This window comes from Dromaius novaehollandiae, chromosome 29 (genome assembly GCF_036370855.1).
Source record: "Dromaius novaehollandiae isolate bDroNov1 chromosome 29, bDroNov1.hap1, whole genome shotgun sequence".
NCBI classification, from domain to species: domain Eukaryota; kingdom Metazoa; phylum Chordata; class Aves; order Casuariiformes; family Dromaiidae; genus Dromaius; species Dromaius novaehollandiae.
Genome location: NC_088126.1, coordinates 222,900 through 239,975, shown reverse-complemented (window position 1 = coordinate 239,975; position 17,076 = coordinate 222,900). Strand labels below are relative to the sequence as shown.

Here is a 17,076-nt window from a genome sequence, read left to right as displayed (position 1 = left end):
TATTCCTACCGAACAACATAAAATTTCCCAAACTTGCTTTGCATGACTGTACTTGAAGTGTGAAACGACAACATTTTACAAGCTGAAACAATTGTCTTAAAAGCAATAAATCAGTACATGAGACTTAACAAATGGCAATCATCATCACTGGCTTCTACTCTACTGTAATATTAGGCTGAAAAGGAGATTACTGAGATTATTGTACTGCATTTAAACAAAAGCATTATGGCAGTCAAAGCAAGTTTAAAACTACACTGGAATTTTCTTATGGTAAGCAGAAACAATGAGAACAAAGTTCAAATAGCGGCAAAAAAAGCCTCTCTTCAGTCAAACTTTTGCACTGAAGAATGCAGAAGAATGAATATGACTTCTGACAAAGCTCATACACTGAAAGATATGAGTGACCTGACAAGATATTGGGGGGGGCGGGGGGGGGGGAACAAAAAAGGAATGAAGGGAGACAGAGAGAATGCAAATAGAGTATTTCAATGTAACCTAGGTGGGATACTTGTTTCCCAACAATTCAAACACATGTGAAACACTCACCAACGTGAATCGGGGCTGGAAACAAACCATGCTCATGCTCTCCGGGAGTGTACTCCAGCTTTTCCTTCTTTAATTGTATGAGGCGGCTCTTCGGACTGTGAATTAGAGACAAGAGTGGCAAAGAAAATCACAATAAAGAACATTTCTGTCATTTGAAAAAAAGTCTTCTGCACTAATTAACGTACTGATGCATAGATTATCAGGCATGAGAATAATAATGGAAGTGGCCAAAAAGCCCAATTTCCAGGGTGCTTGCCAAATATACTTATCACTTCCATTTCAAAGCTGGTGATTTGTTTTTTCCCATAACTTCTATACAGGCAAGACTCAATAGGACACCATCAACTTTAAATTCCTAATAGGTCATATTTAAGTTATAACTAAGATTACAAGACTAAAATAAACTCAAATCATATTGGATTTTGTTTGCTTAGGAATTTGACAAGCTTTACATACATAGATCCTGCTTTCCTAGTTCGTTGAGAGCAAACTTTTACTTCCTATTTCTTCAGAAGGCTGTTCATCAATAAAGCAGGAAAACAACAGAAAGCAAAAGTTAAAAAAGCAACAAGATGGCCCCTACATAGAAGGGATAAAGGGAGTACAATGTAAGGATGGTGATATGGGTCCGACAAAAGTCAAACCACCTAACCTGGTAATCTGTCTTGTATAAACATCTCCTTTGGCTCCTGACAAAGAATTTATGGAAAGAAAAAGCTGACCTGGTTATATTTAGTACTGAGGCACTGCAACATTCAGAAGTGACTTCCAAATATTAAATATACCAAATATTAAAATGTTATTAAAGTCTATTAAAATATACTGAAGCTTTTTAAGGGATTTATTTTAATAACTGGAAATACAATTGAAAGCTGACTCAATAAAAAATGTAATATTGTTTAACTAGTCAATTGAAAACAGAAGGTAAATACAAATCCTGACATATCAACAACTGAAGAGAATTTCTGACGGTGAGAAACAGAACTGACGGACGGCAGTAATCTGTGGTTCACATACTCTTCTAATCCTTTCTGGATTTCTGATATTTATTCTGCAAGTATAACAAGTTATTTAATTTTAGATAGTAAAATAAAACCTAAGGGATACTGCTGAAACCCTGGCTCTATTGAGCTAAGTGCTCTATACACTCTCAATAAAAGAACTCTCCTTTTAAAAGAGCTCACATGTCAAGGCTCCAGTTACTGATACACACTTACATTTAACTTAATGTATATGGGTGGACCCGTAGTAATGAGTCAGATTTTAGGATCAGAAGATACTATTACGATTACTTAACTTGACTTCTGACATAACATGTCATATACTTTCATTCAGTTGAGCTTCTCTCTCCAGCCGAACAATCTCTGATTGAATTAGATAATGTATTTTAGAAAGGCACTGCATCTTGATTTAAAGATTTAAAATGAAGGAGAACTTACCACATTCTCTGAAAGTTCATTTCAGTAGCTGACTACAGCTTATTAATAAAATAAAATGTGGCTACCTGAATAAAACTCACCCTAAAACCATTATCTTCATTTTTTAAGGCACATAGAGAGTGTATCTCCATTTTACAGGTGAGGAATATAATGTACAGAGAAGTTAAGTGACCTGGGTCACAGAGCAGGGCAGAGGCAGAGGCATGACTAAAACACAGGTCACCTATTTCCAGTCTGGCATTTCATGTTCCACCAGTACAACACTACAGCTGGTTCTTTAAACAGTCATAGCAGTTTCTAACCGAAGTATGCTTTGTCAAGCACTCCTAATCAGGAAGCAGTAACGTTCTTGCAAACAGTAAAACTTACTGTTTTTAACATTGTGACCCTCTGTTTTCTGATGGCAGGAATTTATTTCATTTGCTTTGGCAAAAAGACAGCTCCTTTGCACAATGGGCAAAAATGACATCCTACAGAGGATAAAAAAGAACTCATGTCCTCTGTCCTTCCAGGTGGCACTGTATCGAATCTAAGGCTTGCAAACAAAGGCCATAGAGTAACTATTTACAAGACCTGGAAAACAACTTCTTTGCAAGAAGAAATAGAAAGGTATTTTGAAAAAGCGAAGTGTGAACCTCCATTTACAAAAGGCAAGCAAACCCTTAAGCCAAAGACAGAGAAAAAATGAAAACGTTCAATAGAAAGGTATGACTTAATTCAAGCCAAATGTGCATCTTTCAACACAAATATTCAGCGTAAAGGAAGCCAACAGAAACATAAATTATGGTAAATAAACTGCAAGGAGGAAACACAAGAGGCAATTAGCCAAAAACGCAAAATATAACATGTATTTCATTATGCACTGCAGAAACAAGAAGCCTGCAAGGGAATCACCAAGTCCGCTACATTATGAAGAAGCAATGAGAGAAGTTCAGAATGGTGACGTCATTGCAAAGATTCAATAAGATTAATCACCTGTCGCAGACTTAGTCATAAAGAACACTGAGAAAGCACCTATTCTTTCTTCCTTCCACACACAGCAATGAAGTATCATTAGAGGCGTGTAAAGAATTGTTGTAACAAACCAACAGACTGAACAAAGACCACCAATGTTTTAGGGACTTCAAAAGGAAAGGGCTGACATGTTAAAATAAAATATAATTATACATTAAAACAGTGAGTATACTGAAGTAATCAAAGATAGAAAACTGGCATTGATACAAAAGCCTGCTGGAATCAGCCTACTCTGTGCTACCGCTGAGGACAAGTACCTACTCATTTTCATACCATATGCTTTATGAGGGGCTTCCCTCAGCAAGCAGGTATGAGTATTCCCACTGAAAAGCAGATGATCTCTCCAGAAAGCCAGGACCCTTCCGTTTTCAGAAGTGTTAGGATATGATGAGAACTTACTAATAATCAAAGAGAAATGAAACCTCATAACATTTCCGTTAGTGTATTTTCCATGGAAAGCGGTGGCAGCATGTTTTTGATAGCTTGATAGACAGAAATGTAAGCCTGGCTAGATAAGGAATGACTCCCCTAGCTATAATCTACTGCTGAAAGTTGTTTGGTTCAGTTTCTGTGGCAAAAAATTTAAACTATCCACTTTGAGATTGGTCCACTTACCAACAACAAACTAAACTGGACTCTTCTTGCAAGTTACCAGTAATGGAGCGATTCATAAAGTGACTTCTGCTGAATATTAAAACATTTTGTACCACTCTGCAAAGGCTGAATGTTAGGCTTAGAACATACTCTCTTCTTCCCCTGCCTCAAGTCTCAGTCTAATTAAAAGAGGAACAAAGACTAGAACTACAGTTTTATTTCCCATACCTCCATTTCTCCACATTCTTCTCATGTAATTCTTTCTGGTAGTGTTCCATTTCTATTTCCCTTCTTCAACTTCTTACTTTCTTCTCCCTACACTCCTATCACGCTTGCTGGTATTAACTCTGGGGAATGCACAGTTAAATTTCTGAGAGGTTTGGGGCCCAATTTTTTCTCTCAGACTGTAGTTTGATACACATCTTAAGCCCGTGGCTTTGATGCTCCCCACCTTCTGCTGGCATAACTGTTTGTATGACTGCATGGTTAACTGCACCAGGAAACTGAACAAATTAAAAACGGATTTTCTTTTGAGCTGCAGGAAGGCTGGATCTCAGATTTCATTTTAATCGCTATGCCAGCCTGGTTCAGTTGCACAGATAATCATGATGGGACAAAGGAAGGGACAGCACAGGAAAGGAATAAGCACCCAAAGGTGAGGAGAAAGTAGAACTGCTTCTTTTAGCGCAGTGCTGGCCTAAGCCAACTTCAAGCATTTGCTGAACTACAGTCTTAGACCATCACTTTAATTCAGCTGACTGTTTCAATAGATTTGTTTCTAAAATGTTCAGTTACTTCGTCTGAGTCACCCTGCAGCTCCACAAACTCTAACGTCAGCAAAATGGAAGCACTGACAGGAACAAATGGGTGGAAAGCCCACTTCCCAGCAGCAGCAGAGACCTGCACTGCACTACAGTATCTGTGTAACCACAGGCTTCTATTAGTGATGGATACCCGCAACAGGGAAAATACATAGTTCAGTGTTGATTATAGCACAGTGCAAGTTTGATGAATGAGGACTCATTTCGTGTTACTGATAAAGATCAGAGAGGTGAAAATGATCAACTTAAAGAGTCTTTTAGTACCCCCAGAAGTCCCAGTTTTTCATCTAGGGTCAAAATTAAAGCTTTTCCATGACAATCATAACTGTGATATAGTGTGTGTGTGTGGGAAAAAAAAAAGGAATTATTGTAGTAGAAAATATTTTAAAAATAATCTTGTCCTCATTTCATGGTGTGTTTGATCCTGCCCATAAATTATAACTTGAAAAGATTAGCTTTAATAATTTACCAATTATTATTAAATTTGTTTGGTGAAGGAGACTTTGCACTCCTCTGGAAAAGCCACTGCTGGGTGAACAGGTAATGATTCTCATCTACAGTCGGTCTTGTGCAACCACCCATTGAGCTTCTCTTCCGCAAAAGATCTGTAAAATTCTTCCGGAGGGATTTGAGGATTGTAGAAATCTCATGTAGATGGTAACATCAGACCAGCTAACAGTCTACAAAATCTCATCTGGAAATTGAGGGAGGATTGAGACTGACTTCAGAAATCGTTCCTTTTATTCTTGGTTCATTTGCAAGGAATCATATTCTGATGACAGTCTATACATGAAGTTTGAGTTTTCTTCACTGTATTTTAGTAAGATTTTTAGACCAACGTGAGTTGGAGGAGCAAAATCCTGTTGAGTCAAATTATACGATTCGAGTTTGTCACGATAGGCAGTGGTTGCAGAAAAATTAATGCAGAGTTTTCTCCTGTAACAGTAGGCTAAAACTGACAGTGACATGGCAAACATTTTTTGTGCTGCTGTTTAGTGGTTGGCTATGATTGATCTAGGAAGAGGCTGTAGTTACAGTAAACCTCTCAGCAAAACTTCAACTACTTCATCTGTTCTAATGACATTTAGGAAGAAGTTAAGAAAGATGCAGTCGAGTAGGAAAAGAGTTTTTAAGGTAAAGAAGTGTCTGCAGTTGAACATGGCAAACAGAAATAGGGAATAACGATCAGGGCAACACCAATTAACAGAGAGAAGGCAGACACTGGTTTAATAGAAACACTGACAAATATTTAACTGTACCATCACTAGAGGGTGCCATATGATTACATAGTTGCCTTTTCATTCTCAACTAAGATCATGCTTTCATACCAATACGGCCTGAAATTATATAAATATTAGAATAATAACATGAACTTCTGCTGTCCTCTTACACTGGCACGTGTCCGATTGTGCAGTAAAACTGGAGCGGTGAGTTACATCAGCAGAAAATTAATTACAAAAGAAAAGTGACTACTGTTCTGCCCATTTACCTTGCTGAACCAACTTAGGAAGACAAGATCTAGTGCCAGCAAAAAGGAAATGGTGGGATGAGCCCTTTAAGCTGCAACTTGCTCTAAGACGAGACATCTTAATCAAGATGGCCACAGTTCCGTCCTTGCTGAGCCCAGCCATGCATTTCCATCCCCTGTTTTCGTATCAGTGTTTAAACAAACATGCAGAGAAGTTCAGATTGTGTAGAGAGCCAAAAGCCATTTGTTTCTTTGGCAGGGTAAAGTTTCCTCAGTGTTCTTAACTGGCTCAACACAAACATCAGTATCAGTGCGAGGGATGGACCAAGCATGCTGAGTGACAGGCAAAAGGTAAGATCAAATTAGACCACTTTAAGCTTTCATGGAACTGCAACATGAAATGGCAAGGGAGAGGGCGGGTTAGAAGCAGAGATCAGTTTTGTGATGGCCTTCTCCAGGGTGGTGAACTTTATTCCATCATCGAGACAATGCCTATAAACCTTGACTTTCAGTATTTATACACTTTTTTAAACCAGATGTTTGCCTGTGTATGAAATAAGGGCCCTCTCTTTGCTGACTAGGAATGACAGGATAACTACCATTACATTATAAAGAAAAGAAAGATCCTCTCAAGTTATCACCTAAAGCAACAGATCTAATTTCTGCCGTGCAATGTTTGAATGCTGCAAGACTGTGTGCATCAGTAACAGAACATCTAAGAGCTAAAAACTCTAGCGCAGCTGCAAAAGAATATGCTTTCAAACTATTAGAAACATGTGTGGTCTCTCTGATCAGACCTAGATCTTCATTGCTTCTTTCTTAGAGTCTTGATTCCTTCATTGATGCCTTCATTCTACTGCAGAAAGAAAAGTTATCAGGAGCAGTTGATAAACTAGCAGTCTCCCAGTGGTCTCTGGAGCATTTGAAAGTAGTCTACAAAGGGGGATGAGCCAGAAGGTGTCCAATTTTCTCTCTCTTTCTAATCTGTCAGACCACATCAGAAGAACAGTGCAAATTTATGACTTCAACACAACCAGTTCAAATAGCTGTAGAAATCTTACATAACTACAAATGGAAGTAGAAGTAGGCTGGTTATCAGAAATGGGAGATGTCTGCTTTCTAATGTATACTATGTTTTGAGCCACCTAATGAAAAAAATGTTAAGAATGCTGGCTTTTTAAACATCTCATATAAAGAGAAGGAGACAAACCTCACTTAACTGTGAAATGAACAGGGAGCATATCTGAAACGCTTTCACTTCACAAGCCTGTCAAACAAAAGATGACCATATCATCATTCAGTCAATAAAAATAGAAAATGAATGGCCCTTTTTTATGTTGACATTGTACTCAGTACCTGAGCATCTCAAGCTCTGCCAGCACTTTTGCTGCCATGATCATTAAGACTGTCGAACGAAGCTGTCTTACCTTCTTCAAGGTCGGTACTCAGAAACACTTTCAGATTGCTGGAGGCTGCTTTCTGACTGGGGTTACATTTTAAATCTTCACTGGGTCAGATTCTGATAATTATCATGCATGTAATTTTTCACAGGCTTGCATTAAGTTGATGGTTTTATTTCAGCTGCTCATTAGTGGCAGCTCTTTATGGTTCTAGTTGAAAGGAGACAGTTTCCACTGGAATATCAGACAGCAGCTTTTCACTGGTATTACTTACTCTGTTGTTTTGTACACATCAGAGTAGAGCCCTGCCTTCTGGTACTTCTTCTTTGGGGGCCGAGGAGCTTTTTTCTCACGCTGGGCAAGAGAAGGCAAAGGCTGTTCACTTTTTTCAGATTCATGCGGTTTCCCAAGGGCATCATGTGGACTGGATGGTTCAGCTGCTGTCTCAGAAAAACTGGAAGAAAACGTAAAGATTATCTTACTGCCACATTTCACTATCCCTTTTGTAATACGGGGAGTAGCAAAAGACCATACATGCAGATTCCTGAATTACTCGATGTCTTAGCTATGTAAAAAATGCAATTCAAAATATGATCATGATCAAGTAGTGATTAAGCATAATCATAAAAAAATGGAGGATCTTTTTAGAGTAATGTTATTAATTAATACAAGAAGAAAGTTATTAGCACCATGAATTCTTATTCCTTGGAGCTTCAGTTAACTGATTTAGAAGTGGCTTATGCTATCTTCTTTTGTATTCCAAAAACGGTATGTGGTAAACCTTTTTTTAGTCTTCAGGACAGCCATACAATACATCGTTTTGACATGTGGTCGCAGCAACACTCCCTGAGTCTAAATGCCTGTAGTTCAGTATTTGTTTCTGGAACACAAATGGATGGTATTTTTCAGAACTGCTCTGCAAATATAGGGAGAGAGACTTCAGGAAAAGTTTGGTCTGTTGGTACTGATGAGTTTAGGAATAAGTATGAGAGCATTAGAGCAGATACACATTTCTGGTGTGTTCCTTTAGTAGTCATTGATTGCACTATTAAACAGGTGCATACCGCAGCTCTTCCTTGCTCCTTTGGTCTTACTCTCTATTTGCTGCATATCAACTGATCTCACCCAATATATTCTGTGTTGCTTGGGAGTATTTGTTTATAATGCATATGAGTCACACTCTTCAGATTCCCATGGCATATGTAGCTATTATAGTTCCTTATTCATCACATGATACAGGAATGATCTTTGCTCTACTATCTCATCAGTCAGCCTGTTACCAGCTCACTAAAAAGTATTCTTCACCAAGACAATCACAAAACACAAGCACAAAAACAATACTTTAGATTACCTGTGAATCTATCTCATTTTGGTGTGTGATGTTCGGTAGCTTAGAAAAACCCTAAACATACTTAAAACTGACACGCTGGTTCCCTTTAAACTGAACTTCTTAGAGAAAACAAATGTAACTAGCAGAGCTTGTAAGAAAAAGATTCTTTCATGAGTTGAAATGCTATAAACACCAACGATGACTATACTGAAGGTGCAGAATCGTAAGGGTATTACCTCTTATTGCTCTCCTGTTCGTCTTCTGGTAAAGATTTTTGTCTTTTCCTGGCCTGTTCCTCTGCAAGCCACCTCTTTCTCTTCCAGCCTTTTCGGTGATCTGTATTCAAGTTCACACTCTGCACTACAGCTTCAATTACATCTGTGATGGTATCAGGTCCAAGGTGTAAAGGACTGCTGCTTTCTTCTCTTTTGTCTAACTCCTGACTGACCAGTCGAGCTGCCTGGAAAGCCTGCATTGAAACAACAGCCTGCATTGGGTATTTCCGGGGCCTACCTGGCCTGCGCTTCACAAAGTTATTCCCTGTCCGTGACTGCCTTTGCAGCTTTTTGGCTTTCAGAATTTTATTGACATGGTCAAGATTTTTTTTCGTTGCCAAGATCTTGTTATAATTGCACATTTTCCTAGCTTGTCGCTGCATGGCTTCAACCACACTTCTCTTGAGATGATGTGGGGAATAGCTGTTTGGTAATCTGTCTGAAAGAAGGGAGATAGCATCACTGCAGGAGTTGCTTGGAATTGCTGGAGCTAAGATACTGTCCTGTTTCCCCAGACCTCTCTCTCTGTTGTGGTTTCGAGCAGGACTAGCTGATGGTGGAACAGATACATTTGCAATGACTGCTTCTATGGTTTTGTCCAAAGTAGCTTGGCTTTCATGTTGTGCCATGCGCTGCAGTAAGCTATCCATGGAATCATCAACAGCAGTTGCCAGCCTTGTTCCCCGTGTAGGTACTCCAATCACTGGAAACACAGAAGAACATAAATATACTGAAACAAATTTGAGATATAATCATCATTATAATCAAATAAGGTTTGAATTAAAATATGACAGCTGGACAGACTGCCAGATGTTAATATCTTATAAATGCCTAAAACATTCAATGACAAGATGAACATTTCTGTAACACAAGTTCTAATGGGGAAGAGACCTAGGGATGCAAGTAAGTGGGAAGTTTACATTTTGTGTTATCAGTTTCTAACGCAGAATTTTTTTCTCCTGATTCACACACTGTTCCCCACTTCTTCTGCTAGCAAAGAGCAATGAGGACATTAAATTTGTATGCATAGTCCACAGTAGCATATGTATAGATTTTAAGTCATAAGCTCTTCAGGAAGCAAATTATATCTCTGTATTTTTTGTAAAATATTATGAGAGAAGATCTAACTCGTCATTACAATTATGTTGGGGCTCCCTTCATTAGAGGTTCATCAGTCTTGGGTATTCCGATCTTTAGATATGCCTGTAGAACAAAGATTACCTGGAATTGACTAAAGAAAATAAAGAAATATTGAAAGAAGGCATCTTACATTTTATTTCAAAGGTTCCCTATCCAAGAAGGTTTCTGCTCATAGAATTCAAAGAATATCACTGCTGCTATCAGGCTCAAAGAGAACTCTTCTGAAGTTAGCTTAATTCCTATTCAAGACTAAAAATTAAAAAACTCTCTGTGCACAGAAAAATTAAATATGCTCTTTTTCACTGCTCTTGCACTTTCTTTATCAAAAAGACAAACATAATGATAACAAAACTGATCACAAGAAAGTATAGGCTTGAATATGTCTGTCCAAATGTTATATGCTTTACAGCTGCAGACTGGTATTTGGAAAAGCTTCCAGGTCAACTGCAATACTGATAATGCTGTACTAAACATGGGTCTGTTCCAAATTAAGAATTTCCCAAAGTTGCCCTGTTGGTTCTTGATCATAAACTCTGTTCTTTGTGGAATAAAATGGATACTCTCTGTCTTCCCATAAATCTATCACAATTACACATTAGCATTTACAAAATGTTACTGTAATTACTGCCAATTATTTAGATTAGATCTACTTAAACTATCGGGTCCTAGGCTGTAGACTGAAGAGTGTGTACTAGCGTAAAAGTAACTTTTAAAGGGAAGACAACAAAATATTTCTGTAAGTAGGGCTTTATCTTTTGACAGGAGGGAGACTGTGCATTAGCTGACAAAGGCAAAGCACGGACAGTTTAAGATAAATATTCTCTAGTCCAAGTGCTCACTAGTCCAATTTGGTACTCTGGAGAAAAAAGGGGAAAAAAAAGAAAAAAAGAAAAAGGACGCTAATGAAAATGTATTCCTCATTAAGTTTACAAAGTAACAAATTTGCAAATACAAATGAGAACGTTGTTCAAAGAGCACACACAGGAGGAAGAATCAGCATATCATCTTCTAAAATACCTCTTATGAACAACTTTCTTCCTGTAGGATTCAGGAAAGAAACAGAGCAACGTCCTTGTTAGGTCACTGCTGTAAGCACTAACTGTGATCACGTGGAATATCTAACAACCTGAACAACTTGCAAAGTAATGGGAGGATTCACACTTCCAGCTTTCAGTTTTAGATGAAATAATAAAGGCAAATCACCCTTAGTTTTTTTATGACCTTTAAACACACATTGGAATGGAGTTGGGGGTTCCTCATAGAAACACCATCTGTTTAGTAAAGTGACCTATGTAAACAGCTGCACCAACCAATAATAATCAAACTATACAACACAACACATTTGGACACAAAGTCTAATGGCCTGTCCTTCAACTAGTGTTTTGGTTTGGAAACTGATCCAGAAGGATCAGACAACTAAAGACTATGATGCCAGAAACAGCTGCAGCACTGATCACACATGCTTGCAGCACTTGGCAACAAAGAAGCTTTCTATGACAAATGCCCTGGAATCCCACATGCATCCCAGATCTACAGAAAACCTAACAAAGACTGGTCTTTTCAGCATCATCAGCTCAATGTCTTTGAAGCTGATAAACCTGCCATTCAGTTTTATTCCTGTGCTCTCCTATACAAGAAATGCCTGAACTTCCAACACCTTCCTATACACAGAATTATGCCAGTGGATTAAGTTAGCTGTTTGCAGTTGCCTCTTTAAAACAAGCAAGCAGAAGAAAGTTGGTAAGACAGAGAAAGAGCACTTCTTCACTGCATGTGACTTTCTTATCACATATGCTGAAGAAAGCATCTGTTGCAAATGTATGTAAAGGGAGGAGGAAATAGTAATGTTGGCACCTGCTTTATATATGGAAATTGTAACAAGTAGTTTTGTAAGTACCAACCCTAAGGATGTTTACTACAGATTTGTGACTGACTGGCATCTAAGAATGTCCGAGTTCTAACAGAAGTTTTTTCCTACAGCTGGGATTTTTACAAAATTTGTCAATGTTATAGACTTTTTTGTGTCTAATAATAGGTAAGCTCACATCACAACATTCTCCTCAGTGAGGAGTCTTCAAAGATTCCCATCTAATCCTATTTATTTTTCTCCCTTTTTGCATTAGTGTATTGGCTTCTACTCACTGGATTTCTGAATCATCCCTCTTTCTTGTTCCTCTTACTATGCTATAATGAATATCTCCCATAAATTTTAAGCCTGTGTTCAGCTTATCAGTGTTCAAACTATTTATGAGTTTTTGTCACCTGTTTTCTTTGAGCCTACTTTCAAGCTGTACTTCCCAAAGTTAGCAAATCAGTGCATAAATATGAACTTCCTAGAGCAGCAACCTGTGCTGTATGTCATCTCATGGCTGAAAAAGACAGCTCCCTCAATATGGGCACACATTTGTTCAATTTCAGAATGCATTTGTGCATCTGAGCCTTGATCCTGATTTGAAAGAACTGATGAGAATACTCCCAGAGCTGCAAGTCCTATCATCCCTCTCCTACTGTCATTTTTGACCTGCTTAGGGTCATTCACTATCTGCCTTCAGAAAAGTCTGGAAACCAAGTTCTTCCCCACTGGGGAATTCAACTGTTAACTACAGTGTCACAGTACTAGTACTAAAGCATAGAGCTTCATGAAGACTAATTTAACCTGGTGAGGAACCCAAGTCCCATGCTGCTATAGCTATGCTGCTTCTTGTATAAATGCCAGCTCAAGTTTCCCTATTCTACAACACAACCTGCAGCACTTGTATCCTAAATTGTAAGTGGAAAAACTTAGTTTCTCTGTGAAAATACTCCTGCTGTTAAAGTTCTTAGAGCAATACAGCCTTGGCTGCCTATTGTAGTATCAGTACAGCAGTAGTCTTGAAAACAAGACCAGCAAACTTTACTTGCCTGTAGAAGATGTACTCTCAGATGTTGATCTCTTTCTGGAAGGGCTGCAATTTGTGCTCTCTGACTGCCTCTGAGAAGGTTTATCCTGTGTTGGCAGAGTGCCTGAAAAGCAGAGCAGGGAAGAGAAAAGCACAAAAAACCTTCACTTCAGTCTGGCAGTGCCAATAAAACACACTGCAGATACCAAATATTCAGACTAAGATTACTCTTTTTTGGCACTAGGAACACTTGCATGCTATGATGCATGAGGGTGGAGAAGGATGGAACTGGACCATCAAGACAAAATTTCTCACAGGCTAAAGGCATAGAGAGAACAGGAAACAGCCTATGAGAAAGCCATCTATAATACCTGGTTATCATCTTTCACGTAATAAAAACCCATCCCTACTGTAAAATGACTCCCCTCTGTTGTAGAGATGTGGCTAGTGGGCTCTTAAGGAGGGTTTCTATACTGTCTCTTTCTACAACATGCAGGTAAAAAGAGAGCTGCAGCGGAACTGTGCAGGGAGACTACATACAGGTGCTTAATATTAGGAAACAACAGTCAATTGTGTTTTTCTTTCAAAATCCCTTTCTCTATTAAGGAATGACAAGATGTATTAATTTCATAAAATGTATATTAACACAAATACCCTATGACCTCAAAGAAAAATGAATTATACAGCAGGAATGATTGTTGTAAACAGTTGCAATAGGAAAAAAATGTGAGAGAAAACTGGAGCACTGCCTAGATGGCAAAGCAGTTTGGAACTGTGCTTGCTTACAGTTGATGTTGGTATTCTAGCTGTCTTGCTTCTTTCACAAATGTAGTGCTTTCAATGCAAATATATATGTATATATATTAAAATTATTATATTATTTGAAATCACAGCAGTTACAATCAAAATGCAATAAGTTCGTATTTGAAAAAGCATTTTATTTCTTGTCTGAACATATAATATCTCAAATTCTTTTAAACGCAGAAAAGCATATACATCTCCCATTAGACTAATGATTATATGTCTCAAATCTGTCCCTTTATTTTAAATGGAATAAAGGCAGTAAAGATCCTTTTCAGTTGCACAGATCCCAATTGAACGGCTTGTTTTGTTTTTCCTTCCCTTTCCTTCCACGAATTGTAAGCAGCTTACTGAGACCAGTCTATGATAAGCTATAAATTGTTCAAAATAACTAATAGTGCGAAGCAACAGAAATTTACTAAAGACCACTCTGAACTTCAGATGAATGGTTATAGCATACTGTAAAAATCTGCTCCATTCAGAAAACCAACAGAACTCTTGTCATGTGTGGACTGCCCAATTTCCAATCTGGTGAGGATACTTGGAGAACATATGTATGACAAGTATTAGGCCACACATCAGGTCTCTCGTGAGCCTTGGCAGACCTGTAATTGATGATGCCAAAGGCTGATCTACCTTATCACACTTCTCTGCTAGTTTGGATCTCCTCACAAACACATGAGAAGGCCATCTATCTAGATCAAAAACTGTCAGAAGAAGGAAACCTGCTAATCAGAATATATTTTAAGAGCTGAGGCAGCAGATGAATAAGGACATACGGAAAGCATGAAGCTCTCTGGTCCCTGGGAGGGGCATGGTCTGCTCCTGTATTCACCAGGTTGGGAGAAGGGTTGGGGATTCATTACAAAATTACTTTAACAACAGAACAAAACATCATGTAGCAAGGGAATATAATTTCAGGAGCCCCCATACATGCGTCTTCTGAGCATTCAAAGTTAGTGTTTCAAGGATAAATCTATTCTTTCTCAGGAGCCCAAATCCAAGAGAGCACTCTATGTTGCTCTTGTATGATACCAAGTGTTTTTGCCTCATGGATGCTAGACTAAGCTAGTCCTCTGATATGCTTACACACCTTCTCTGTGATGTGTTCCCACCTGTTAGGTCTGATGCCCAGCTGCTATCATTAGAATGGAAGCAGCCAATGAGAACACTTTGCCACAGGCGAGTATTATCAAAGCTACACTCTAATTCACCGTTTACAGATAAAATGTTAGAGCCTGGTGACCTTCCTGTTGGCATAACTGCATGTATTAACTGTGTTCAGCAAAAAATATAGAGCATGTAAACCTCTGTTTTATCTAAACTTCATCTCCTGTGAAATAGGTCAGGAGACAAAGTTCACGAAGAGTCCCATTTGCCAAAACACACATTCCTATTACAATTCTGATACAAGCAATCTTGTAGAATATCTAGCATCAGAGAATATCACTGAAAGATGAAAGTACTTGTCAATGAATTCAAACAGGCAAGGTTTATGTTCAAAGTTTATGGAAAGCAAGGGTATCTTCCATCTGCTGTAATTTAAAATAAGATATTGTGACTATCCCCTAGTAATTACATAAGACAATTGTAGAATGCATTCCCTGATGCTAGCTTCCTGCTGTTCATTTTAACTGCTCTGGTTCAGTGCCTTCTCCACCACACATATTAACTGTATCTGGTTTAATAAATAATAATAATAAAAAAATCTTTGCAGTACCACAGGTTTTTCCTCCATCCATGCTATTTTCTTAAGTATACAAAAATCATTGTCTTTCACAATAATAGCTACAGTGTCAGAACCACGATTCAGCACTACAGTTAAAAAAATGTATGCAACTTGACAAGATCTTTAAAAAAAAACTCTTATCATGGGGCTAGATGCAGTTTTTAAGTTCTCTGATATACTGCACGTACATGATGTGGAGCATAAGAAGCTCCTTGTGAATGAGATGAATGCTGAACTGAAAGCTGGTCTCACAATAAAAACAGCTGGTTCCAATTGTGGGAAATACACTTACTGAAAGTGATACATTTCATCTGACTCACCAGTTAAATGCACCATAAGAGGGAGAGAAATTCAGGGCCTTCAGGAGCAGGTTTTAGCTTAAAACATTTCTGCTTTTTCCTTTAATTAGGCTGTTTCTTATAAAAACCCAAGTCAGATCATTCACTGTAATGGAATTCCTCCGGAAATTCCCAGAACTGCACTAGCTACCACAACCAATTCTTCACTCCTCAGAGCCAAATTTTAACTCTTTGATGACTTAGCACTTTGATTTTTTTCTTTCCATATACAGCAGGAGAAGCAATCTTATGGCTTTATTGCTTTCTCCTGACCCTCCCCCCCCCCCCCCCCCCCGGAGTTTTAGAGATATGAAGTACAGATTTAGAAATACCAAAATCATATAAATATGCTTTTCTATCAACACTGTATCTAGGTGCATTTTATTTTCCTCGAATTGGATCACAACATAAAAACATATGCTTTCAAAAAAGAGTAATTATTTAAATATGTTTTAAACTAAAAACAAAACATATGAAGAACCTGAATTCTAATCCAGTTATTGCAAGGTAACAGTCCACTCAGCACCGGAAATAGTTCTCATCACCGGTGTGAAAGAATCCAGCCATTTCCAACTGCCCTTGAAGCAGACATGCAAAACAACCCCCCCTGCTCAAATGCCAAAACAAAACAAAACCACCCACCCGTGTACACAGGGCACTGCAGTCAGAGAAGGAATGGTAGGGGGCATTATTACAGGAAACGGAGGAAGATGAGCGTAAGGAATGTGAGGAGATACTACTTCTTATTGATAGCTGGTTGTTTTCCTGGCTCTTGGCCTGTGAAATATTAGTCACAAATGTTTTGGGGCAAAGGATTTAAATTTCAAGGGAGGGGGTAAGCAAGGATCAGAAGGAGGAAGGAGAAACTACCAGGCTTCCTTTATATATCATGAACAAGCAAGCAAGGGCACAAGCCACACTTTTCTCTTTTGCAGGTTATCTTTGTTATGGGATGTCACTATCATGTCTATAGCAATTAAGACAGAAGTGGGTAGAAATGTGAAAACATCTGCAATAACCAAGTGCTGCATGCAGTGACATTTAAGTCAGTAGGAAAAGCAATGTATAACACCTGGGCAAATTATATTAGTTTGAAATTAAGTCCTAATCTTTATATTGCCTATTCTTTTCTTAATACCATGTAAATGAAAAAAGTTTAAAGTTTCAGAGTAGAGGTCTCTTCCTTTAACAACAATTCTCTAAGAGTACCATCGTGATTTGCTGTCTTTACAGTCTCAGATAGTTCTGTTTCAACTTTGCTTGAGGCTATGAGTTTCCCAATTATGAATAAAGCAGTAATTT

General features: G+C 38.2%; 1 protein-coding gene across 2 annotated transcripts in view; it reads right to left on the bottom strand.

Moving 5' to 3' along the window:
* The window catches only part of ASH1L (ASH1 like histone lysine methyltransferase), a 59,331-nt gene that overhangs the window by 22,133 nt on the left and 20,122 nt on the right, over positions 1-17,076 (bottom strand). The window contains exons 4-7 of one of the 2 annotated variants that reach the window (XM_026115120.2): positions 12,929-13,030; positions 8,849-9,590; positions 7,557-7,736; positions 547-641 (exon numbers count right to left, since the gene is read on the bottom strand). In XM_026115120.2, coding sequence (XP_025970905.2) covers positions 547-641; positions 7,557-7,736; positions 8,849-9,590; positions 12,929-13,030 — 1,119 coding nt within the window. The remainder of the gene's footprint in view (positions 1-546; positions 642-7,556; positions 7,737-8,848; positions 9,591-12,928; positions 13,031-17,076) is intronic. The other variant, XM_026115121.2, reaches the window with a different exon arrangement.